General features: G+C 34.7%; 1 protein-coding gene and 1 pseudogene across 2 annotated transcripts in view; both read left to right on the top strand.

Moving 5' to 3' along the window:
* Window positions 1-27,459, top strand: part of Mib1 (MIB E3 ubiquitin protein ligase 1) — a 130,537-nt gene that overhangs the window by 40,517 nt on the left and 62,561 nt on the right. For both annotated transcript variants that reach the window (XM_076836650.1, XM_076836649.1), the window contains exons 7-10: window positions 7,307-7,490; window positions 13,528-13,672; window positions 15,536-15,669; window positions 24,906-25,013. In XM_076836650.1, coding sequence (XP_076692765.1) covers window positions 7,307-7,490; window positions 13,528-13,672; window positions 15,536-15,669; window positions 24,906-25,013 — 571 coding nt within the window. The remainder of the gene's footprint in view (window positions 1-7,306; window positions 7,491-13,527; window positions 13,673-15,535; window positions 15,670-24,905; window positions 25,014-27,459) is intronic.
* Window positions 378-3,371, top strand: LOC143382964 (ATP synthase peripheral stalk subunit OSCP, mitochondrial pseudogene; annotated as a pseudogene).

Here is a 27,459-nt window from a genome sequence, read left to right as displayed (position 1 = left end):
TCACAAATTAAAGATCAACCTTGGCAATTTAGCCCTTACCTTAAAAAGGGCTGGAGATGTAGCTCAGCAGGAACAAGCATCCCAGGGTTCAATCCCCAGTACAACAAAACCAAACAACAAAAACAACAAACTAAGGAAATTACAGTAACAAAAAAAAAAAAAAAAAGAAGCAACAAAAAAATATTGATAAGCAGCTGCTGGGCCTGGGACCTCCAGCACCATGGTGTTGGAGAAGACCTTTAAGCAGCGCCGCATCTTCTAACAAAGAGCAGAAGACATGCAACTCATTTGAGAGCAGCATCTCACCAAGATACAAGGGTGAGAAGCAGCTGCCTGGCCTGGACAAGACCAAGTTCCTTGTGCCCAACCACGTCAACATGAGCGGGCTCATCAAGATAATCAGAAGGCGCTTGCAGCTAAACACAAACCAGATCTTCTTCCTCTTGGTGATGTTGAATTTCTTGGGAGTGTGGACATGTGCCAAATCCAGTATTACTCCATCTTAACTTGATTTCATCTGCAAAAGACCCTACTTACAAATAAGGTCACATAAATAGTTACTAGGATTAGGATTTCAATATATATTTTGGGGGCAGGAGGAATAATTCAAGCCACAACCGATGGTAGTATTTCCACAAGTAATATACAAATTTAAAATAATCTCTATCAAGATTCTGTTGCCTTTTTTTTCTTGCAGAGATTTGACAGACGGATACTAAAATTAATGAGAAAATTCAAGGAATCCAGAATAACTAAAAAACTAAGTTGGAGATCTTATGTGTCCCAGTTTTAAAAATTAAAAACATATCTAAGATAGTGTATTAGTGATAAATGTTGAATATACAGATTGATGGAATAGAGAATCCAGAAATAAACCCTTCCAGTTAAGTTAGTTGATTTTTTTTTTTCTTTTTAATTTAGGTGGTACTGGAGATCAAACCTTAGGGCCTCATGCCTGTGAGGCAAGTGCTGTACCATTGAGCTGCATCTCCAGCAGGTCTCTTGATTTTGGGCCAGTGTTAAGATAATTCAGTGGGGGGGCTGTGGTTGTGACTCAGAGGTAGAGAGCTCATCTCTCACATGTGAGGCTCTGGTAAGATCCTCAGCACCACATTAAAAAAATAAATAAATAAAGGTATTGTGTTCAACTACAACTAAAAGATAAATAAATATTTTTTTAAATGAGTTCAGTGGGGGAAAGAATATTTTTTTTCAACAAATGTGCTAGAACAAATGGATGTCGGCATGGTGAAAGAATGACACTGGACCCCGGCCACATACCATATACAAGTTATTAAGTAAAAATTAATCATAGAGGGCTGGAGACGTAGTTCAATGGTAGGGTACCTGCCTGGCATGCATGAAACCCTGGATTTGATCCCATCACTGAAAAATAAATTTGATTGTAGATCTTAGTGTAATAGCTAAATCTATAAAAGTCTTTTATAGTCCATTATAGGTGTGAATCTTCATGACTTTGGATTAGACAATAGTTTTATAACTATGACCCAAAAAGCAGAAGCAACCAAAGAAAAAGTAGATATATTGGACTTTAAAATTGAAAACTTTGATGTTTCAAAGGAGACTATCAGAAATAAAAACGGTTGAGATATATAGCTCAGGGGTAGAGTGCTTGCCTAGCATGCATGATCCTCAGCACTAGAAAAAAAAAAGTGTAAAAACTCATGAAATGGGAGAAAATGTTTATATATTATGACTATTAAGGGGCTTGTCGGGACTGGGGATGTGGCTCAAGTGGTAGCGCACTCGCCTGGTATGCGTGCAGCCCGGGTTCAATCCTCAGCACCACATACAAAGATGTTGTGTCCGCCGAAAACTAAAAAATAATAAATATTAACCCCCCCCCTCTCTTTAAAAAAAAAAGGGGGGGGGCTTGTATATAGAATATAAAAAGAATTCTTAAAATTCAACAGTAGGGGCTGGGGATGTGGCTCAAGCGATAGCATGCTCGCCTGGCTTGCGTGCGGCCCAGGTTCGATCCTCAGCACCACATACAAACAAAGATGTTGTGTCTGCCGAAAACTAAAAAATAAATATTAAAATTCTCTCTCTCTCTCTCTCTCTCTCTCTCTCTCTCTCAAAAAAAAAAAAAAAAAAAATCAACAATAAAAGACAACCCAGTTGAAAAGTGGGCAGAGAAAGGATTTGAATAGCCATTTTTTCCAAAGAAGCTATAGAAGGTGACCAGTAAATTCATTGTATTAGTTGACTAGGGCTACCATAAAAAAATGCTTCAGACTAGTGTCTTTATCAACAGAGATTTATTTTCTTAAACTTCTGGAGGCTAGAAGTCAAGAGATAAGAGTGTTTTCAGGGTTGGTTTCTGGTGAGTTCTTGTCCCTGGCTTGTAGGTGACTATCTTCTCACTGTGTCCTCATTGGTCTTTCCTCTCTGTGTGATTAAAGAGAGATTTCTGGTGTCTCTTAATTTTATAAGGATACCAGTTCTATCAGATTAGGGTTTTACCCATATTACTTCATTTAACCTTTATTACCTCCCTCATGGCCCTTTCTCCAAATAGTTATGTCAGGGGTGACGCTTTACTATATTAATTATGTAGGAACATAGATCTGTGCAGAGTACTCATGAAAAGATGCTTGTTACTATTAGGGAAATACAAATAGAAAACCACAGTGAGATACTGCTTCACATACTAGGTTATTATTAGGAAAGTACAGCTCAACACCACAAAGAGGGGGTTTGATCTGCAGCCACCTGGGAGAAGAAGGATGCCCCAGAAGCGTCCTGGCTCTCGCAGCAGGTACAATGCTTCAGTACATCTGTGGTCAGACCATTTACCAGTCTTATGAAGGCCACCTGTTCAGATACATGGCATTGAAGGTCACTATGCCACTGCTTTTATTCTGCTGTATCTAAACAGAATAAACTGGAACAAGTAGAAGAGCAGTTGTTGAGAGTAGCACGACTCCTGAAGGAACCCAAAGTGGCTGTTTCTATTCTGAATCCTTATAGTAAGCATTCCATCAAAATGAAAAGTCTAAATGACATGACAGCAAGAAAAGTTTTTTTTCGCATTATATCTAACCTGTAAACTTGCTTGCTGAAAATGGTCTCCTAAACAATGCCCTTAGCATCATTTAGTGTGCACCGTGGAGAAGTACCTTGCACAGTGACCACCATGTCTCCTTTAGTGGAAGCTAATCCTTCTGAGTTAAAGACAGTCCTGAAGAGCCTCCTAAGTCAAGGCCAAGTATTGAAATTGGAGGTTAAGATTGATCCAGCATTTATTTATGAGTGGGATTATTGTCCATATTGGAGAGAAATATGTTGATATGTCTGTAAAAACCAAGATTCAGGAGCTGATCTGCGCTTTGTGGGAGAGTATCTAAAAGTGTTAATTTCCTGTTATCAGTGAAAATCCTTAAACATGGAACAACAATGTTTTAATACTCTCTTCCTGAAGAGTATTAAAAACAAAAAATCAACAAAACCACAGTGAGTTACCACTTTGTATACTATGATGGCTAGAATAAAAAAAAAAATTGACAAAAACAAATGTTACTGAGGGTATGGAGAAAATGGAACCATCATATATGGCTGATGATATTGTAAAATGATGGAATCACTTTAGAAGAGAGTTTGTTGCTTTCTCAAAATTTGAATATAGGATTATTGTATGAGCCGGAAGTTCTATTCTCATATGTACCCAAAAGAACTATAAACATATATACACACAAAAATCTATAGATGACTGTTGATAGAATTATTATTCATAAAATTATTACTCATAAAATTGTTTTTCATAAAATTATTATTCATAAAAGTAGAAACAACACAGATGCTTATTAACTGATGAATGGGTGAACAAAGTGTGATATAGCTGTACAGTGGAATATTGTTTATTCATAAACTGGAATAAAATACAGGGATACTGCAATATAGATGAATATTGAAAATGTGCTAGGGGAAGAAGCCAGCCAGAAAAATAATTCACATAGTGTGATTTTATTTCTATTAAATGTCCAAAATAAGCAAAACCAAAAAAACAAAGTAAATTCTAGTTTTTTAAGGGCTGGTTGAAGGATAATTGCAGAGTGACTGCTAATAGTTATGGGATATCTTTATGAGGTGATGAAAATGAAATTTGATAGTGGTAATGGTTGTACAACTTTTATACTAAAAATAACTGCATGACACTTTAAATGAGTGAATTGTTTGCTATATGAATTATATCTCAATAATTTTTTTTTTAAAAGAAAGAAAAATCTTAAGGACACAATGTAAGTTCCATTTAGTATTCACTCATACTTTTTGTGTTAAATATTCTCGTTTGGAAATATTACACAAATTAGTATTAGTTGCAGAATTCATTCTTGTTCAAAATTCTTTCTTGGACAGTACAACATTAACAGTAATTTGGCATGTGAGTTCCAGAAAAATAATCATTTTTGTTCCTTTTTCAGCAAAATTGAATACTTATTCTGTATTAGACCTTGTGATTAGTAGGATTACAAAGACAGTTAAGACATGGTTTCCTGCTTTGAAGGTTTTCCCCTTCGAAGTGTTCAAATAGACAAACTGGAAATAACTATAATAAAATGATACAAATAATATAGGTAGGTAAGCAGGGTATCCTGATGGCACAAAAGAAGAGAGAGAAAACTTTAGAGAGAAAACTATACTATAGATAATTTATTTTTTTAAAAAAATTTAATACATTATTTTTAGTTGTCAGTGGACCTTTATTTATTTATATGTGGTGCTGAGAATCAAACCCAGTGCCTCACACATGCTAGGCAAGTGCTCTACCACTGAGCCACAGCTCCAGCCCAACTATAGTTAATTTAAAAGATGGACTAGATTCCTCTAGGACAGGAAAACACTTCAGGCAGAGAGAGCAAGTTGAATCAGTACCATTTTGGAGTGTTGAGAATGAGGTGAAGGGCACTGTGGTTAAGACAAAATGAACATTTGTTTATTTCATTCTTAACTATGTGAAGGCATTTTCTCTTTGGGATTGCTTTAGTAAAAAAAAGTTTACTTGTGTGATTACAGGAACTTAGTAACTAACAGACTTGTATGTTGTGATCTCAGAATCTTTTGTATGCTAATAAGCAGTTGAATTAAGGAGAAATGATATGATACGAATACTGTAGAAGCTTTTCTGATAAGGGATCTTTTTTCCTTTGGAGTTCATTGTGGAATTAGGGAAAGAGTTTTGTTATACATTGTGGCACTTCTGTTTGATGGAATATTTAATAGTCTTTAAAATGATGGTTATGAAAATGGTAGCAACCTCAAAAAATGCTTATGTATGCAAAATAAGTCAAACCCAGAAGGTTAAGAGTTGTATGTTTTCTCTGATGTGGAAGCTAGAGAGGAAAAGGAAAAGAAAGATTGGGGCAGATCTCATGAAAATCAAAGGGAAATCAGTAGAGGAAGGGGAGCAAGAGGTAGAAGGTAGGGAGTGAGGGGAAAGTGCTGGGGAGTGATACTGGCTAAATTATATTGTTACATTGTATATTGTGTGCATGTACCAATAGTGAACAACAATCCCCTCAGAATGTATAATTGTAATGTACCAGTTTAAAATATATATATTTTCAATACATTATAATTTTATATTTCAAAAATGCATTTTTCTGAATGTTATTCAAAGTTATATTTTATGGTCAATAAATTTGTAAATAATAAATAAATAAATAAATTTGTAATTGATGATCAAAAAATGCTTGTAAAGTAAAAGAAGTCAGAATCCAAATTTGTTGGGCTGGGGATGTGGCTCAAGCAGTAGTGCGCTCGCCTCGCATGCGTGCGGCCCGGGTTCGATCCTCAGCACCACATACAAACAAAGATGTTGTGTCGGCCGAAAACTAAAAAAATAAATATTAAAAATTCTCTCTCTCTCTTTCTCTCTTTCTCTCTAAAAAAAAAAAAAAGAATCCAAATTTGTTTTAATACAGTGATTACAATTATGGAAAATACCCATGCGTGGCAAATTAAAACAAGATAGTATTTTTATGAGATTGGCAATGTTTTTGGGAAATGGTGCACTCTTTTGTAGTTTGGATCTATTTTTGGTAAATGGGGGTCCACCTGGGAGTGGTGGCTGGAGTTCCTGTGGGTGGGTAGCAGCTGAGTGTCCTGCGTGGGAGCCAAGCAGCATCTGGGAGTTCTGCGCTGGTGCTGATGCGTCCTGTAATGCACTAATGAGCTCTGCGTGGGCTAGTAGTTGGGAGTTGGGAGTCCTGCTCTAGCTTTGAGGCCCAGAGCCCTGCGCAGGGCATAGCATTGGTGATTTCTGTGTGAGAGAAGCTGTGTAGAGGTACTTTATCACTCTAAGAGAAGCAGTATTCCCACTAGTTGAGACCTGGAGCGATGCAGAATGCTGCCTCCCTCTGGCCCTCCATCTTGGATCCTCCTATCTTTTGGAATTATAAAGAAATATATTTTTTAAATCAGGAAGGTTTTTTTTTTTTTGAGCATTATAGGTGTACATTGTAGTTGGATTCACATTGTAAAGTAAATATTCTAAGATGCACTGAGAAAAAAATAATAGAATGATATGTTTATGTATGTCTACAATGATCCTATTTATGGAAAATAACGGCTCTCTAGCTTTATGAATATCATTCAGCATAGTGATAGAAAATCTGTAAGGATACATAATAGAGAATTAGTAATGGTTTCTAGTGGGGTAGTAATGATGATCCAGATATGTTTGTGTGATATGGAACTTTCACTTTACATGGTTCTGAAATGTTTGAGTTTAACAATGGTCATGTATTTTATAGCAGTTTTTTAAAAACAATATTTATTTTTTAGGTATAGATGTACACAACACAATATCTTTAATTTTATGTGGTGCTGAGGATCGAACCTGGATCCCGCACATGCTAAGTAAGCGCTCTACTACTGAGCCACAATCCCAGCCCAATAGCAGTTTTTAAAAATATCCAGAGGGTGGTGAGATCACATATGACTCTGTTTCCAAATTTGTATAATAAAATTATAACATGAAGAAAAATTATAAAAAAGATACAGAACATTCAGAAGGTAGTTGCAAAGGCTCTCTTTACTCTTTTGATGTGTATAAAATCTTTCTCCCTGTAGTGTTGAAGAATGTATTAAAATTAAGTAAACTTACTGGGCTGGGGCTGTAGCTAAGTGGCAGAGTGCTTGCTTAGCATGTGTGAGGTAGTGGGTTCGATCCTTAGCACCATATTAGAAATAAATAAAGTCATTCTGTCTATCTACAACTACAAAAAAATAAATTAAAAATAAGTAAACTTACTTATTTTGAGTTTTGGCTTTGCTTTTGTAGATGGACCTTCAATCCTGCTGTTCTCACTAAAGCAAACATTGTCCGAAGTGGGGATGCTGCGCAGGGTGCAGAAGGAGGGACTTCACAGTTTCAAGTGGGTGATCTTGTGCAAGTTTGCTATGATCTGGAAAGAATTAAACTTCTACAAAGAGGACATGGTGAATGGGCTGAAGCAATGCTTCCAGTAAGTATATAAGATAGTTTGGGGCTAGAGATTACACTATATTTATGTAGCTTTTTAAAGTAAATTGATTTTGGAAACAAAAGAGGCATAAACCTTCTTAGAATTGTACCTCCATTTTAGAAATGGCCCTTAGAAATTAGAAATAGCACTGAGTGTGGTGGCTCATGCCTGTGATCCCAGTGACTCAGGAGGCTGAGGCAAGAGGATTGCAAGTTCAAAGCCAGCCTTAGTAACTTAGTGAGCAACTTATGAGACCCTGTCTAAAAAAATAAGGGCTGATTATGTGGCTCAGTGGTTAAGGGTTAAGTGCCCCTAGGTTTAATACTCAGTACCAAGAAAAAAAAAAAAAAGAGAGAAAACAAATTAGAAATTGTTTTCTAATTTATTTCACTTAAATTAGCCTGAGAAGGTCCAGAAAGGGATGTGGTTGATCTTTTTTTTTTATTTATATTTTGTGGTACTGAGGATTGAACCAGGGGATGCTCTTCTACCGAGCCTCATCCTCTACCTTATTATTTCATATTTGAGAGAGTATTTCATTAAGTTGCCAAGATTGGCCTTGAATTTGTGATTCTCCTACCTCAGCCTCCTGAGGAGCTAATTTTACAGGAATGTACCATCACACCTGTCTTGTGTTAATATTTTTGATATAGTACAATGGAGAATGTGATATGGTGTTAGGCAGTAGAGGCTCTCCTGATACCAAGACCCTGAATGAGACAGGAATATGCTCGTTCAGTTTCCAGCAGTTCCACCGCAGCTTTCCTGCTTTTGGGACCTGTGTCTCTAAGGGTCTCAAAATCTGAATCATCTGAGGTTAGCTTTCCTCTCATACAGTACAGTTTAGTTTTATTATTCATTCAATACATTTTCACCAAATGCTCATTAACAACAGACAAAGGAGTGAGTAGGTCCACATAAAATGTGGCAGGGATCATGGTTGAATCCTAGTACACAATTATTATGGAGAAAAGAGAATAATTCTAAATATAATGAAAATATACTAGAAAAATGTGCACAGAAAACTGAATGTAACCAAAATCTGGTAATTCCAAATGAGCTAAGAGAAATTAAGAAAATGACAGGATATAAAAAAAGAAATAACAATTAGAAATAATGTGCTAAAATTTTAGGAAATGAAGAGAAAAGGTCACTTTATTTTTTATTTTTAAATATATATATATAAATAATCTTTTAGTTGTAGGTGGATACAATACCTTTATTTTATTTATTTTTATGTGGTGCTGAGGCTCAAACTCAGTGCCTCATATATATTAGATGAGCACTCTACCACTGAACTACAACCGCAGCCCCAAAAAGGTCATTTTAGAAATGGAGACTAATTTATTGGCAGGAACACAGAGCAAATAAGTATAACAGATAATGTCTTAAGAGCAGTAGAAGGAGGGCTGGGTCTGTAGCTGTAGTTCAGTGGCAGGCTCTTGCCTAGCACGTGTGAGACACTGAGTTCGATCCTTAGCACCATATTAAAAAAAAATATATATATATATATATATATATAAGCAAAATAAAGGTATGCTGTCTATCTACAACTACAAAAAAATTTAAAGAAAATTAGAGCAATAGAAGGAAATAAGTAGGAAATTTAAAAAAAATTTAAAGTTGTTGTTGATGGACTTTATTTTATTTATTTATACTTGGTGCTGAGAATCGAACTCAGTGCCTCACACATGTGAAGCAAGCACTCTACCACTGAGCCACAACCCCGGCCAAGAAGTAGGAAATTTTAACAATAAAAAAGATAAAAAAAAATTCCACAGAAGTGCAAACATGAAATACCCAATATAGCTATATTAATAAGCTTTTCCAAAAGGAAAACCAAAACTCAAATGGAATGAAACAAATGCTACATTTTTTCATTTTGTTTGTTTTACTTTTTGCAATGGTAGGGATTGAATGTAGGGCCTAGAGCAGGCCAGGAAAGCACTCTACTACCAAAACACATCCTCAGCCTTAAAATCTGTGATTCTAGAAGAATACTTTTGAAATTAAGAATTTGAAACTAAACATTAGAGGGTACATTGCATACTTGGGAAAACTGATCCAGAACAATAGGATAATGAATCATATTCTGGGAAAGTCTTTAAGAAAAGAAAAAATTTCTTGGACTTCTAGGCTAAAAACCAAAGTATTAGTCTTGAAGGAAAATCATTTTGCTATTAAGAAAAAATCTAATCTTGCTGGGTGCTGTGGCACATGTCTTTAACCTCAGCTACTTTGGAGGCCAAGGCGGAAAGAGAGAACCTGTTTCACAATAAAAACAAGAAAAGGGCTGTGGATGTAGCTCAGTGGTAAAGTGCTAGTCTGGCATGTGTGAGGCCCTGGGTTCAATCCTCAGTAAAAACATACGCACACATACACACACACACAAAAAAAAAAAAAAAAGAAAAGAAAAAAAATCTGATCTTAGTATATTATGTCAGAAAACAATGAAAATAACATTTATTTAAGATACTTAGGAAAGAAAATTTTAAACTAAAGATTTTATATATAACCAAAGTAACTTTATAGTGTAATAGCTGCAGATTGCTATCAAGATGTAAAAATTCACAGAATTTTATTTCCATCAGTCCTTTCTGAGTAATCTTAGGAATGAGTCTTAAGACAACCAAAATGACTAAGGTTAAATGACAATTTTGATGGAAAGGGGAGAGAACATAATGACTGTATGTTTTAACAAAGTAAAGTATAACTATCCAAAACTGGAGTGGTAATGAAGAGAGCTTATGGAAAGATTGATAAACTGTTTGATTGTATTTTAGTTACATGAACTGGGATGAAATCAAAATATTAAAAGAGATAGGGTAAGAGATATGTATCTATACATACATCTATACATCTATAAATGTATATGTTTTTTAAAAGAAGTAATAAGGAGATATATGTACACATATATGTATTTATGTAAACGAATTAATGTAAATAACTGTTACTACAATAGAAATTTTATATAAGAAAAGTAATGAAGCTGGGTGTGGTAGCACATGCCTGTAATCCCAGTGATTCAGAAGGCTGAGGCAGGAGGATTGTGAGTTCAAACCCAGCCTCAGCAATTTAGTGAAGCCCCAAGCAACTTGGGGAGACCCTATATTTGATGAAAAAAAAAAAAAAGAGCTTGGGATATGGCTCAGTGGTTAAGTGTCCCAATACTCCCAACTCTACCCAAAAAATTACCTATATTAAAAGAGGCTAGGATATGGGGCACCAAGGTTAGAAGGGATACATCTTTGCATATGTCTTATTTTATGTATTTGATTTAAAAGCATTCACATTGTATATAATAGTAAAATAAAATTGAATTTAAAAAGAAGACTCCTTCCTACATGTAGAAAATACATGAATCTAAATATATTTCCTCGGTTGGCATAACCATAGAGAAGGGAAAATTCTAAGTGATTTTGTGTGTGTGTGTGTGTGTGTGTGTGTGGTGCAGATGGAACCCAGGGCGTGAACATATCAGGCAAGTGCTTTACCACTGAACAAAAAAAAATATTTATTTTTTAGTTGTAGTTTTACATAATACCTTTATTTTATTTATTTACTTTTATGTGGTGCTGAGGATCGAACCCAGGGCCTCGCATGTGCTAAGCGAGCATTCTACTGCTGAGCTATAACCCCAGCCCCCATTCCATGTGATTTTAAAACACAGTAATTTGTGTTTATATCCTTACAGAAGGAATATACACCAACTGCATGGAAAAGAAATAAACAATTTCAGAACTCTTCTTCTATATAGTAGTTTTGATACTGTTATTCTGAGATTGTTGTATGTGACAAAAAATCAGATGAATACTTACATCATAATTTTTTTATCCCCAGTGAATTTGAGAACAAGAATTATCAAAGTGGAGAAGGGCAATACGTATATGATATAGAAGAGATAAAATAAAAACTCTGTCTCTTTGATTCAAATTGGAAGAATGTTTAATCTCATGATTTGTCTTTCAAAATATAACAAAACAAAGAAGGAATAAAAACAAAACCTTTTTGCTCAGTTCTGTCAATGAAAAGACCTAGAAAACAGTGAGCATTCTAGTAGTAATAACCAACCTCAGTGCCCATGTTGTGGTTTTGAAATATCCTGTGCTTTAGTTAAGAATCTCTTTGAAGAAATGGTTAGTGGTAGCCCATTGGAAGGAATTGAAATGAGCCTTATATTAGATAGCAAGAAAGCCATCAAAGATTTCTTCTGTTTTTTTGGTGCTGAGGATCAAACCCAGGGCCTTGTACATGCAAGGTAAGCACTCTACCAACTGAGCTATATCCCCAGACTGCCATCAAAGATTTCTAAGGTTATATTAAAAGGACCAGCAGTAGTTGGATGTAGTGGCGCGTGCCTATAATTCCAGGAACTCCGGAGGCTGAAGCAGGAGGATTGTAAATTCAAGGCCACTTTCAGCAATTTAGTGAGGCCCTAAGCAACTTAGTGAGACCTACTTCAAAATAAAAAATAGAAACTAAGGGCTGGGAATATAATGCTCAGTGGTTAAGTACTCTTGGGTTCAATCGCCAGTCCTCCCCGCCCCCTCCCCCCCCAAAAAATAAGAAGACCAGCAGTTAACTTGAATGGATTCTTACTGACCAAACACAGGATCATAAGAAACCTCATAAATCAAATAATCCTGTTTTTTTTTTTTTCCCCCTGTGGTACTTGGCATTGAACCCAGGGTCTGCTTTACTACTGACCCATACCCCAGTTCTTTTTATTTTTTATTTTGAAATAGGGTCTCACTAAGTTGCTTAGGGCCTTGCTAAGTTGCTGAGTCTGGCCTTGAACATAGGATCCTCCTGCCACAGCCTCCATAGCCTCTGGGATTAGAGGTTGTGTGTTACTATGCCTGGGTTACATCTATGTTTGAATCATCTGATTCCAAAACATGAATATAGAAAATAGCAAGTTTACTTCCTGGTGAGTTGACTCACATTGGTAATCCCATTGACTAGGGACGCTGAGGCAGGAGGTTCACAAGTTAGAGTCCAGCCTCTGCAAGTGAGACCATCTCAAAAATTAACAAGGGTTGGGCATGTGGCTCAGTGATAAAGCACCCTTGGCTTCAATCCTCAGTACCAAAACATGAACAAACAAAAAGAAAAACATAGATGTAAACTATTTTACTTCTATGAGTTTTGGGGGATTAAGTCGTGGTTTTTTTTGTTTTTAAGAAGTCCTATTTCCTCTTCTAAGCTATATTGATCATGATTTTGGACTACCTGATTTGCAAGTTCTCAAGATATAGGGTTAAAAAAGGGTTAAATATAAAAACAAGTTTTTAGGAACAAGATAGACTTTATCATGACCTTTTATATACTTGTGGAAGTGTAATGGTATTTACTAAAATATTTTTATATAGGATGTATTAAGTAATACATTTTAAAATATCTTTTAAAGATATTTTTTCAGGTTTGTAACTAATACATAACTCATTTGAAAATGGATATCCTTTAAAATATTTGAAATCAGGAACAAGTAAAATTAATACTTTTTTTTTTTTGTGTGTGTGGTACTGGGGATAGAAACCAGGGGTGCACTTTACCACTCAGCTATATCCCCAGTCTTTTTATTTCTGTTTTGAGACAGGGCTTCATTAAGCTTCCCAGGCTAACCTCAAATTTGTAATTCTCTTGCCATAGCCTCCCAGATTGCTGGGTTTATAGGTGTGTGCCACCACTCATGGCAGGTAAAGTCAATACTTTAAAATGTAAGAACTAACTCTATGTGTTGGCATATGCTTATGATCACAAGTACTTGGAAAGCTGAGGTGGAAGATCACAAATTTTAGGCCAGCCTGGACAACTTAGTGAGACCCTTTCTCAAAACAAAATAGAAGGGGTTGAGGATGTAATTCAGTGGTAGAATGCTTTCCTAGTATGCATGATGAAGCCTTGGGTTCAATTCCCAGTACTGTGCACGTGTGTGTGTGTGTGTGTGTGTGTGTGTGCGCGCGCGCACACACGCACACTGATTTATTTTATGATATGTATTTAGAAACATGTATCTTATCTGTTTTTTGAAAAGACTTTAGGTAAAGTTGGCCGAGTACAACAGATTTATTCAGACAGTGATTTAAAAGTGGAAGTTTGTGGAACATCTTGGACTTATAATCCAGCAGCAGTTTCCAAGGTAGCATCCGCAGGATCAGCCATTAGCAATGCATCTGGTGGTACGTTTTGCACTGTTTCTTTAAAAGTATGATTTACTTTCTGAGTGGCCTATTTTGTTTAACATAATGTTCTATCCATCCATTTTCCTGCAAATGGTACAATTTCATTCTTCTTTGTATCTATAAACCATGGAGGAAAATGAAAAGAAAGGTGGGGGATCTCATGAAAATTGAAGGGAGATTAGTAGAGTAAAGGAAAGGGACTGGGTGGAGGGAAGGGAAAGGGAAATACTGGGAATGATATTGGCCAGATTATATTATATTGTGTGCATGTATGAATATGTAATAATGAATCTTACCATCATGTATGACTAATAATGTTGTATGCATGGACAACTAATAATATTATATAATATGTAACAATAAAAAATATGGTAAAACAAAGTAATATGGTTTACATTAGAACCTTTGCTAATTTCCTCAGTTCTCATGTATAGATGATGATGTATGTGTGCTTGGCTTTCTCCCAGATTACATTCTGACCATCTTTTAAAGTTTCACTAAAGGTTTTTCTTTTTCTCTTTTGTGATAAGCAAACTTTATTCTGGCTGAAGTACTCTCTGGAAAAGTTCCATAAATAATGTGCTTTTTCTTGAGTTTATCAGGGGTTTCTTAACCTGAAATTCAATATTCTACACTGTAGTCAGAACTTTTCTGTCAAAGAACTGTCACTTCTTAAACTGCTTTATTTTTTTTTCTTAATTTACAACATTATTGCTAGCAACTGGCTTTCTTCCTGGATATTTTAAAATATTAGCATATTTTTCTCTTTATTACTTAATAAGAGTTATTAATACATGCCATAATAAGTAGAAAACCATGTTAAAATGTGAACTTGCTGGATACTTGGAGAGACTTGTTTCCAAAGTCTTTTCTTCCTGTACTCTAGCTTTATGTACACAAACTTAGTTCATTTTACAACATGTTACATGTACATTGTTGTCATTTAGGTAAAAAGATAAAGCCATAATTGTAAATGGAGAAATATAAAAGGAAAATGTTAGGGGACCTCCACTTTTATTTTTGTGCTATTTTCTCCTTTCTCTTTTGTTTTATTTCCTGTTGTAATTTGCTAGTGTACTTAAAGTTTAAATCAAATAATGTTTGTTTTTACCTTGAGGTTGGGTGGCATCTCATGCTGACCATGTGCAAAGTAAAAGAGTGAAGGGTAGCTCCAGTTTGTGACTCCTCTATTTTCCAGTAGCTACTTCAAGAGTTAAGGAGTAGAACTTGTTGGTAGTTCCTTTATTAATTTATTATATTTAGAAAAAAAGTCGTATGAAAAAGTTGTACACTGAGTTGGTCTTGTTTTTGTCAAAAAATTAACAGTTAATGTTGTTAGCATTTAGATGTCCTTTTTCAGCTGAAAATTGCTTTGCCCCTAAAGCATATCACAGGATACCACAGAGATCACATTACTTTTGTACCATAATCATTGATATTCTGATTAATTCTAAGGTCTGTAATATTGAGCTTCGGGAGGCACTGTGGTTTACTTAAAGTCTAAAAGGAAGTTTGTTTCATTGTCATATTCCTATCCTAGTGTTCATTCATAGTATCTTCAGTATGACTTCTAAATCTTGAATTATTGTTAGTATGTAACTCTGTTTTTCTACAGTTATAACTTGAAACACATGAATTGTAGAAAACTTAGAATGTTTATGGACATGAATTTAATGTAGCTTCATATATTAGTAATTATATAACTTGCGTGGGTAGTTGTCTATAGCTCAGTACAAAGAGTAACATTAATGATAGAAATAAAAAATAGGAAAAGATTATAGGAATATGGATAATAGTTATCTTTTAGTAGTTAAGGTTTGAGATCCTCCTATATTAGCAGCTTTATTTGATGCTTTGCAGAAAGACTCTCACAACTCCTGAAGAAATTATTTGAAACTCAAGAATCTGGTGACCTCAATGAAGAATTAGTTAAGGCTGCTGCCAATGGAGATGTTGCTAAAGTGGAAGATTTGCTAAAAAGACCAGATGTGGATGTGAGCATTTTAAAAATTATTTTGAAGCATACACAAAAAATAGCATAGTTATAATGAATCTTATATTCAACAGTTATTAAGATTTTTCCTTGTTAGATAATTAAGATTTTGCTACATGTGTTTTATCTATTCCCCTTTTCTTGTTTCTCTAAGGTATTTTAAAGCAGGCATCAGGCATTCTTCAGTGTGCACTTAAAAAAAAATTGACATTTTCTTTTGTATTTTATGACTGACAAAACTTACATATAGATTTTTTTAAGTGATAATTGTTTTGGGACATGTTAATGAATTTTCTCCATGTAAATGTGATTATATGACATCTTTTAAATATCTTTTAGTAAATTTTACAAATAGTTTCTTTAATCTCTTTTTAAAACATTTAATCTAAACTTGTACCTTTCTGTAAAAGTTGACTATTTCACAATTTATAATGTAGGTGAATTAGAGGTCATGTGTTTATAACTCTTCATAGATGATGCTATAGTTTTTCCATTCACGCAAGCCATGTTTTACTTATTTTTTACAAGACACATATATATTTTTTACTCACCTCCCCGCAAGCCCTGTTCCTCGTCAACCTTCTGAGCTTGTGGAGTGAACCCAAAGGAGTGGAGCTCAAGCCATATTTTAAATGGGCTGTTTTCATTCTAGCATAGTTATTGTACTTTTGTTTTGTTATTGGTTACATGCTGGTACCAGTATTACGTTCAGTGCCAGAGGTTGTAGTTGATGTGGCAATTTGAATCATCCTCACTGTGTTATAAGGGCTGTTTTGCCACCTCTTTGTATTTTTGATTTTAAGTATGCTAGAGTTAGAAGATGAGAGCTATAATTTAAAAGTATTACTTCCTTTTCCAAAACTCTTGTGACATTTTAGCTTTATTGGATAGGTATCAATTACAGCAAAACAATAATTTTTCAGATTTGTAATAAGTCACAAATAATTTTTTGATGTTGAAATTTCAAATTTTTTTAAAAGATAGAGTCAGATTTCCTTTATATTCTGTCAAGCACATTTACATTTGTTATTCTTAATTTTGTCTTCATTTAATTATTAAAGTTCTTGTAAAAATATTTTAGGGCATGCTTTCATATATATTCTTTATTTGATCAGTAAATCTAACTTGTTATTTTCTTTTATTTAAATTGTTTTTTTAACTAATACTACAATCATAAAAATCACACATTTTAGTTGGGTACCATGTAAAATTTTTATTAATGTATGCATTTTATAATGTTTAAATTAGGGTAAGCAGGGCTGGGAATGTGTGTAAAGCCCTGGGTTTGATTCCCCAGTACCACCAAAAAAGAATATAAACACCTGTCTCCTAAACAGTTATCATTTCTTTATAAAGGAAACATTCCAAAATCCTTTCCTCTAGCTTATTGAAATATCCAGTTATGTTATTTTTTTCTGTAGTCATGCTATGGTGTAATAGCATATTAGAACTACTTCTGTCTGTAATTTAATAACCATTGATCAGCCTTTCCTCACTCCTTTCTCCCTGTTACTCTCCCATCCTCTGGTAACCATCATTCTATTCTCACATGAAATCATGTGGTATGTCTTTTGGTATTTTGATAGGACTTGCATTTGTAGATTGCTTTGGGTGTTGTGTTTGTTAGTTTGTACAGTGACCAAAATACCTGAGAAAAAGAAAGGAGAAAATATTTATTTTAATTTACAGTTCGAGAGGTTTTAGTGTATGGTTGTCTGACTTCATTTCTACTAAGGCAAAGTAGAAATGGTGGTGGAGGAAAGCTGTAGAGAGAGGAAGGGGATAGGGACAAAGGTATGCCTCCAAGGACCCATTTCTTCAGCTATGTTCCATCTCCCAGTAATTCCATCAAATTATTAATTCAATGATGAGGTCAGAGCCTTCATGATCCAGTCATTTCCCAAAAGCTTCAGCCTCTGAACATTGTTGCATCGGGACCAAGCCTTCAACACATGAGGTGTTCTGGACATTTCATGTCAAATCTTACATGTAGTATGGATATTTTTAAGAGTGTTGATTCGTCTCATCTATGAATATAAAATGTCTTTCTGTACTTTTGTGTCCTCTTCAATTTCTGTCATCAAATTTAACTTCTTTGGTTAAATTTATTCTAACCCTAACACTAACCCTAATCCTAAACCTAACCCTAAATCTATTTTATTTATTTATTCAGTTAGTTAGTAACTGGGGATTGAACCTAGGGGCATTTAATCCTCAGCCCTTTTTATGTTACCTAACAGTAACCCTAACCCTAACACTAAACCTAACACCCTAACCCTAACACTAAACCTATCTTTAAACTTAACACTATCCCTAACCCTAACACTAACCCTAACCCTAACCCTAACTGTAACAAGAACCCTAACCCTCACCATAACACTAACCCTAACCCTAACCCTAATCCTAAACCTAACCCTAAATCTATTTTATTTATTTATTCAGTTAGTTAGTAACTGGGGATTGAACCTAGGGGCATTTAATCCTCAGCCCTTTTTATGTTTTATGTTGAGACAGGGTCTCGCTAAGTTGCTCAGATCCTCGCTAACTTGCTGAGGCTGTCTTTGAACTTGTGATTTTCCTGCCTCAGCCTCCTGAGCTGTTGGGATTGATTACAGTCATGTGCCACTGTGCCCTGCCTATTTATTTTTTGTAGCTATTATAAATAGAATTACTTTCATGATTTCTATATCAGATAATTTACTATTGATATATAACAATGCCATTGATGTTTGTATGTTCATTTTGTACCCTCTAACTTTACTGAATATATTTACAAGTTCTAATAGTTTTTTGGTGGAGTCTTTGGAGTTTTCTATATAAAAGATTATGTCTTGTGCAAAGAGCTACAATTTGGTTTCCTCTTTTCCAATTTGGAGGCCCTTTACATCTTTCTCTTGTTTGATTGCTTTGGCTATAACTTAAAGTACAATGTAGAATAAAAGTAAGGAAAGGACTGAAATTTCATTCATTTGCCTAGTATGTGCAAGTGCCTGAATTCAGTCACCAGCACGTAGGGGGAAAAAAAAAGTGGCAGAAATGAGCATCTTTATCTTGTTCCAAATCTTAAAAATCTTTCAGCTTTTCTCCATTCAATATAGTGTAAACTGTTGACTTATGGTATACAGCCTTTGTTATGTTGAGGTATGTTCCTTCTATACCTGATACGTTCAGAGTTTTCATCATGAATATGTTGAATCTTAACAAATGCTTTTTCTGCAACTGTTAAAATAATCATACAGTTTTTGTTCTTCATTTGTTGATGTGGTACGTCAGAATTGTGTATTTTGAACCATTCTTGCATCCCTAAGATGAATTCCAATTGATTATCATTTTATTGCTGTTGGGATTTAATTTATGGGTATTTTGCTGAGGATTTTTTGCACATATGTTCAGCAAAGATATTGGCTTGTAGCTTTCTTGTCTTTTGTTGTCCTTGTCTAGTTTTTATATCAGGGTGTTTTCCTCATAGAATGAGTTAAGATGAATTTCTCCTCTTTAATTTTTTAGAGTAGTTTAATAATTTAAGAAGAATTGCTGATCTTGGTAGAATTCAGTACTGAAGCAAGTCATCTGTTTTTGGTTTTTCTTTGTTGGGAGATGTTATTACTGATTCAGTCTTGTTACATGTTACTGGTCTGTTTAGATGTATTATTTCATCATGACTGAATCTTGGGTGAATATGTCCAGGAATTTGTCCATTTCTTTTAGGTTATCAAATTTGTGAACATATAGTTGTTCATGATAACCTGTCAAGATCTTTTGTATTTCTATGGTATCAGTTGTAATGTCTCCTTTTTCATCTCTGACTTTATTTGAATGTTCTCTTTTTCTTAGAAGTCTTGATAAGTTTGTCTATTTTATCTTTCTGAAGAACTACCTCTTGATTGCCTTGATCCTTTGTATTGTTTTAAGTCTCATGTTTAATTTATTTTTGCTCTTATCCTTATTATTTCATTCTTTCTATTCATTTTGCATTTGGTTCCTTGAGATATAGTGATAGGTAGTTTATTTGAATTCTTTCTGCTTTTTTGATATTAAGTTTTTATTGTCATAAACATTCCTAATAATGCTTTTGTCCTATCCTATAAATTTTGGTATAGTGTATTTCCATTTTCATTTGTTTCAAGAATTTTAAAATTTGCTTAATTTCTTCCTTGATCCATACGTTGTTCAAGAGTAAATTGTTGAATTTTCACATTTTGTATAGACTTCTTGTTGTTGATTTCTAGTTTTGTTGTGCTGTGTTTGGAAAAAAACTCAATATGATTTCACTCTTAAAAATTTGTTAACTCTTGTAGGTCTATCAAATGATCTATTCTGGAGAATGTTCCATGTGTTGTTAAGAAGAATGTATATTATTTTGTAGTTGAATGAAATGTTCTGTCGATGTCTGTTGGGTCCATTTGCTCTGGGATGAAGTTTAACTCTGTTTCTTTATTTATTCTTCTGTCTATTGCTGAAAGTGGGATGTTAAATTCTCCTATTACTATTGTCAATATTCTGTTCTTTTTTATTTGGTGAACTGTGGTTTGACCCCAATGTCTTGTGCCTTCTAGGCACATGCCTCACCACTGAGCTACCTTCTCAGCACCCCCTCCCCCCATTATTGTATCAGTGTTTATCTCCCATCAGGTCTGTTAATATTTGCTCTAGCCGGGTGCAGTGGCATATACCTGTAATTCTAGGGACTCGGGAGACTGAGGTAGGAGGATTATGAATCCAAACTCAGCCTCAGCAATTTATTGAGGCCCTAAGCATTTCAGTGAGACCCTGTCTCTAATAAAATAATAAAAAAGGGCTGGGAATGTGGCTCAGCAGTTAATCGTCCCTAGGTTCAATCCTTGGTATTCCCCCCCACCCCACAATTTGCTTTATATAGTTAGATTCTCTTCTTTTGAGTGCATATGTAATTATAATTGTTATTTTCTTTTTTTTGAATTGACCCCTTAATGATTATATAATGACCTTCCTTGTTTCTCTTTATTGCTTTTGATTTAGTCTATTTTATTTGATAAAAGTGTGGTTATTTCTTCTTTCTTTTGGATTCTGTTTGTGTGGAATATCTTACTTCATCTGTTCATTTTGAGTCTGTGTATGTCTTTAGAGGTAAAGTGAATTTCTTATAAGCAACATGTAGTTGTGTCTTTTTTATCTATTTAATCACTTTTTGTCTCATAATTAGCGGCTTTAGTCCATTTCCATTATTTTCAAGTAATGTTTTAACAATGTCATACATACCAAAAAATAGTTCTATAAGGTTTATTATGAAAAACAATATGCCTTCCTTCACACCCTTATTTTCTCATTATTTAGAGGCAACTATTTTGAACTTGTAACTGATATTCTTCATATTTACCTCCTTGTCTTCTAATATCATGCTTTATTATTATTTCTTGGTTTTCTTTCCTTTTTTTTTTTTTTTTGATTTTGTGCTATAAATTCTCTTTTCTGCTGTGGAACCTGAGGATTCTGTTTCCTTTCACCACCTCCAGTCTACTCCCACCACAACCATACACACACTTTCCAGCTTTTTCATATGGTTATAGTATAATTTTGTATATTCTGTAAATGGTATTTATATTTGAGCTGTGGAGTATGCTAGAATGTATTTTTCTACACAACCTTTTTTTTCATTATAGTTCTTACTAGTCCTTTTTAAGAAATAAAGATATAAATTTTAATGCAGTGAAATCAAGTTGAGTTTTGACAAATGCATACAGCCACTTAATCTATCCCTGTATTAAGATGGAGAACGTTTCCTTTATTCTAAAGTTTCACCGTGATCTGTCCCAGATCCTGTTAACCCCATACATAATTTAAGAAGTTTTTCATTTTTATCTATATTTTTATTATTAATTGCCGCAGTCTCTGGCTGCGCACAAATCACGAGCTTCCACACAACTTGTAGATTCAAACAGCAATTCTTTATTCCCGAACTCACACCGGCCGTGCCGTGGTGCCGTCTACAAACACGTTCTGGGGAAATCCACGTTCTCTGCCCAAATCCACACCTCCACTGGGCTTCTGTCTCCCAAATATACTGTCTGATCCTAAGAACTCAAGAGGAACTCGGGCAGCAGGATACACCCTATTCTAAACGGGGAACGCCTTAATCTCCTATTATGCTAAACCGGGAACACCCTAAACACTGATCCCCCTGGTCCTTGAGCAAGGTCACCTTACATGCAATGTCGCTGCAAAATGTCCTATTTCCACGAGTCCTTCCACTAAAGAAACATGGGGGTACGCTGGCAAGGAAATTGTCATACCTACTTGGCTGATGGCTCCCAGTAATTAATTCCTCCCCAAATTTCTAATTGTTCATTTTCGTATTATGACATCAGGTATATCAGATATTTGTTTCATATTCTGAGAGAAATTTCTTTTAGTGCCTTCTCACATTCTCTACCTATAAGTTGTCCTCTTTACGTAGTCCCTGATGGCTTCCCTCCCCTCTTTCTTGTGTTATATGTCTTGTTTTGTGTGTTTATTGTCTTTCCATGTTTACTGTATCTTTTCTAAGGTATAGATTTTAGTGGCTTTTGAGAAAGAATATGTGGAAAATACATCTTTCATGTCTTGATTTTTTTTCCCCCAACCTCACAGTTATGTTTTGTATGGGGATAGAATTCTGAGTTAGAGATGATTTTCCTTCAGCATAATTTCAGAATTGCTATTGAAGAATGAAGCCATCCTAATTCCTAAGTTTTCAATATTCTGTTAGTTTTAAATTTCAAGGCTTTTCCCTCTCTTGTTTCTCTTTATGTTCTCATTCATGCCATCATGTTGGTATTTAAAGTGTGTATTATACTTTCTCTTCTTATTGAGTAGACTGTTGGTAAGGTCCTTTATATATTTTTTGTCCCTGCTAAGTTTTTAATCTCTTCTAAGTTATTCTTTTCTGTTTGTTTTGGGCCTAGTTTTTTCATGTCAGAGCCCCTCCTTGGTTGTCTGGTGATCTTTGGTTGTCCCTTCTTCTCTAAGAGTGGGCATGTAAAGCCTTATTTGAAAGTTCCTATGTCTGTGAATGGGTTTGTCAACCCTTGACTTAACGTTGCTCTGGGCCACTCCTGGTATAGTTGTTAGGGTTTTTCTGTGGAGCTGATCTGAATCCCCAGAAAATTGTCTTCATTCTCTGGCATAGAGCGTATAGACCTAGCTTTCAGACTTGAGAAGTGGTCCTGGTTTCTCTGCTTTCAGCTTGTAAATACTTACATAAAACTTATAGAGTTTTAAGTGCCAGGTTTCTAAAGGATAGAGCCTCTACCCTTTTCAGGGGACAAATATTCAGGTTTCTGTCCAGTAAGGGAGGAGTAGTAACTAAGCTGTCTGGTATGGGGAAATCCTTTTTCTTTTGGTACTGGGGTTTGAACTCAGGGGCATTTGACCACTGAGCCACATCCCCAGCCCTGTTTTATATTTTATTTAGCGATAGGGTCATACTGAGTTGCTTAGTACCTCGGCATTGCTGAGGCTAGCTTTGAACTTGCCATCCTACTGTCTTAGCCACCCCATCCAACCGCTGGAATTAAGGCATGCACCACTGAGCGCATCATAAGTGCTTGCTTACTTGCTTGCTTTCTCTCTCTCTCTCCCTCTCTCCCTCCCTCCCTCCCCCTCCCTCCCCCTCTCCCTCCCCCTCCTTCCCCCTCTCCCTCCCCCAGGGCCTTGTGCATGAGAGGCAGGCACTCTACCAACTGAGTTATTTCCCCAACCCCATAAGTGCTTTTATATATACATGTTGTCTTGCCTCATATCCACCAGTGTTTCACCTCTTGGAGTGAATTTTTTTTTTTTTAACTTTGTTTTCTTATTTGTTCTTAGCATCTTCCTTTTGATTTTAAAATGAATTCTTAAATATCTTTTAAGTGAGTTTTTTCCTAGAGTTTTTTTCTCCTTTAATTTGTTCTTCCAGAGTAATCTTTTCTTAAATTTGAATTAATTATTCTGTTTTGTTCATTTTGTGTTTTTGAGTCTTTCTCAGCCCTCTTTCTGATCATTGGTTTTTTATTTGTATCTGAATAAGACATTAAAAAACTGATGGATAACTCTCCTTACCTCACAGGACTGACTGACTGACTTTGCATTATGATGATTGGAGGTTTGGGGATCTTCAAATGCCATAATTTAAGGGTCTATTCTCTATGGCTATATAGTATAGAGCTAAGAAACCATTTTTTCTGTCAGGGCTGGGCCTAGAGTATGACTGTTGTACATCAGACTTAGGTCCAGTGTCCCTCTTATGAGCCCTCTGATGTGCTTGTATTTGTAGGTTTTCATTTTGTCTAGAGGGTCTCGTGTTTTTTATGCTTGGCTTTCTCTTACCTATAAAGTCAATTATTGTTCCTCTTTCTGTTTTCTTTGTTTCATAAGTGTTCCCCTCCCCATGTTAATTCTACCTTTCCCTTTGTCTTTATGGACTTTACATTTTAAATTATTAACTGCCATTTTAGTGTGGTCTCAGGAGAGATAGGATATAAATGTGTGGCCAGGCTACCATCCTTAGCCATCTTTTGTTGTCAGATGGATGAGAATGAAAGAGATAGAATAAAGAATTGCACTTGGCTTGGGGAATGTTCATGGGTAAGTTTTGCATGTACATAGCATCTGAAGATAAGGATAGGTTGGCAAGGTGACTATATATAACAATAGTTATATATAGTCACTTTGCCAACTCATTTATGTTTGTCTACAATGGTATGTGGTATATTTGTTGAATTGAATTTATTTATTTTTTAGTGGCTAGTAACTTTTCTAAAAGTTTTTCATTCACCTTGCTGATTTTTCCATTTAACCACAGTCTGAGATTTAATAATACAAAAAGAAGTGTACTCTATATACAAATCTAACTTAACTTTCCTCCCCCTTACCTCTTTTCTTTCTTCTTTACAGTCTGGCTAAACAATTCTTTCATGAGCTCTTAGAATAATGAAACTTTAATTAAAAAAAAAAATGCTTGCTTTCCTTCTCTAAATTAAAGAGTGAGTTTCTGTTGGGCTGGGGATGTGTCTCAGTGGTAGAGCGTTTGCCTGACATACATGAGTCCCTGGGTTCAACTCCCCAACACCACAAAAAGAAAAGAAATAAAGAGTTTCTGTTGATTTCTCTTATAATATATGGAACATCAAATTATTCTTATGGAATCGTACAATAAACAAGTTTTAAACCTATAGTATATGTATATGTTGGTTCTTTCTTTCTGGTTTGTGACATTTGTTCATTTTTTTTTTTTTTAAGGTAAATGGGCAATGTGCTGGCCATACAGCTATGCAAGCGGCTAGTCAAAATGGACATGTTGATATTTTGAAGTTACTTCTGAAGCAAAATGTGGATGTAGAAGCAGAGGTAATTAAACTAAGCTTGAAAATATTTTAAGTAAAAATTATTTTAGAAATAACTCTATATGAGATGGATTTTCATTTTCAAAATTTAATACTTACCTAATACTTTTCTGATTGAAAGTTAAATTTTAACAAAAGCTAGCTTAAAGTATTTTTTGGTTTTCTATGATTCTTGCAATATTTTAGGAATAGCCCTAGGTGAAAAGAGGATTTGCATTTCCTGCTAATCTGGTGGAATCATTGTGCTATTGGGAGCCCAGCTGGGTTCACCTAAGAATCATACTAGGAATGTTGAGGGAAGGGGAACACAGACATTCTTGAATCAGAGTCTTTCCTGATCTCTGTGATACTCAGAGATAATTCTTTGTTTTTTGTCATAACTGAATTTGTGTTTGTGTAGACTTCTGGTTTCTTGACCTTAATGTGAATCTTTGAAAGTTACAGTGCATGCTTATCACTGTACATATATACATACATTTAACTTAGAGTTTAAAAAAAAAAAAAAAAAAAAATATATATATATATATATATATATATATATATATATATATAAATAAAATTTATTTATTTATTTGGTATCGGGGATTGAATTCAGGGGCACTTGACAACTGAGTCACATCTCCAGCCCCATTTTGTATTTTATTTAGAGATAGGGTTTCACTGAGTTGTTTAGTACCTTGATTTTGCTGAGGCTGGCATTGAACCTCCTTCTGCCTTAGCCTCCCAAGCCACTGGGATTACAGGCATGTGCTACCATGCCTGGCGAGAATATTCTTATAAGAGGAAAATAAATATATCTTATTATCTTTGGAATTTCAGTTGAGAATCTGTATGTATGTATTGGATAAAGGGTAGCTTGCTTTGTTAATTATAACCTCATATTAAATATATACTAGGATTATATTTGTTTCAGTGTCATGCAAAATTATGTAGAGTAAGTCAGAAGCTAGCAAATTTAGCTTAGGCAGGATATTACAGTTCTGTCCAAAAGCTTCTCCCAATCTGGTGGTCCAATCTATTTTTATGAATTAAAAAACCTTAAGACACACATTTGAAAAGACACACATTTCTAGTCATATGTTCCTTTTGCTTTTTTTTTTTTTTTTTTCCTTCTCTAATTGTATGTATTTTTGAATTGTTGACAGCTAAAAAGAGCCTATGGTGTTTCAGAGGTAAACAATTCATCTTGCTTGGAATTATCTCTTGCCCAAAAAGACCTGAATTTTAAATTAGCACATTAGAAATCTATGAACTACATAATAGTTTATTACTGTAATATTTTTATGAATGAGATATATAATTTAATTTTTCTTTTGCAGTAGTTTTTTTAGTTGCATGTTTCTTGGATGTAAATTTAGGAATTTAGAACCAAAATGTGTGTTCTAAGAGTTTCTTTTGATGGTGCAGTGAAGGCTTACATTAATTTTAGCATTTTGTAAGTGGAAGGCAATTAAATTTTTTGTTGTTGTTTTACTTTGATTTGGGAAAATGGAGTGACGTTTGCTGACTGAATGTCTCATTTTTAAAAATTTAATGAATCCAAAAACTGCAGTAACAAAAACTACTAAAATACCAAGCCCTTCTGATTATAGACAGTAAAGCAAGAGGTTAATAAAATTACATTCCGTTTTGCCTTATTTTTTAAAAAGTGTGTTTTCTGATTCAGAAGTTAATTACTACAACTACCCATTGATTTATAAATCTAGAGGTTTCTGTTCACATGAGAGCCTCTGCAGAATGAGGTGCACCTATAGAGTTGGGAATGAAATTGGCATTCTTTTTCGAGAGTAGATTTTCTTTCCTACGTAATTGAATTCATATATAGAACAAATGGTTAGTTAATGCTGTGAACATGTAAGATTGATGTTGACATGAAGATTAGTAGTCAGATGTTTGTAAATAATTTGTACCATACTCCTCATTTAGATTTCCATTCTGTACATTTTCTGTTTAAAAAACCATTGTAGACCTAATTTGTAGAAATAGAGTGGAAAAGGGATATTTATCTGTCAGGTTAAATTTAATGACACTTTTTTTTTAATTGATTTTATTTTTTTAAATACACGACAGCAGAATGCATTACAATTCTTATTACACATAGAGCACAATTTTTCATATCTTTGTATATAAAGTATGTTCATGCCAATTCATGTCTTCATACGTGTACTTTTTTTTTAATTACAATTTTTATTACACATATATACCACAATTTTTCATACAGAGGTTTATATATAAAGTTTGTTGACACCCAATTCGTGTCTTCATATAAGTACTTTGGATAATGATGTTCATCACATTCCACCATCCTTGCTAATCCCCTGCCCCCCTCCTTCCCCTCCCACCTCTCTTCCCTATCTAGAATTCATCTGTTTCTCCCATGCTCTCCCTCCCACCTCTCTACCATATCTAGAATTCATCTGTTTCTCCCATGCTCTCCCTCCCTACTCCAC

This window comes from Callospermophilus lateralis, chromosome 17 (assembly GCF_048772815.1).
Source record: "Callospermophilus lateralis isolate mCalLat2 chromosome 17, mCalLat2.hap1, whole genome shotgun sequence".
NCBI classification, from domain to species: domain Eukaryota; kingdom Metazoa; phylum Chordata; class Mammalia; order Rodentia; family Sciuridae; genus Callospermophilus; species Callospermophilus lateralis.
Note: the sequence above shows the minus strand (reverse complement) of the source record. Positions and strands in the feature narration are given on the sequence as shown.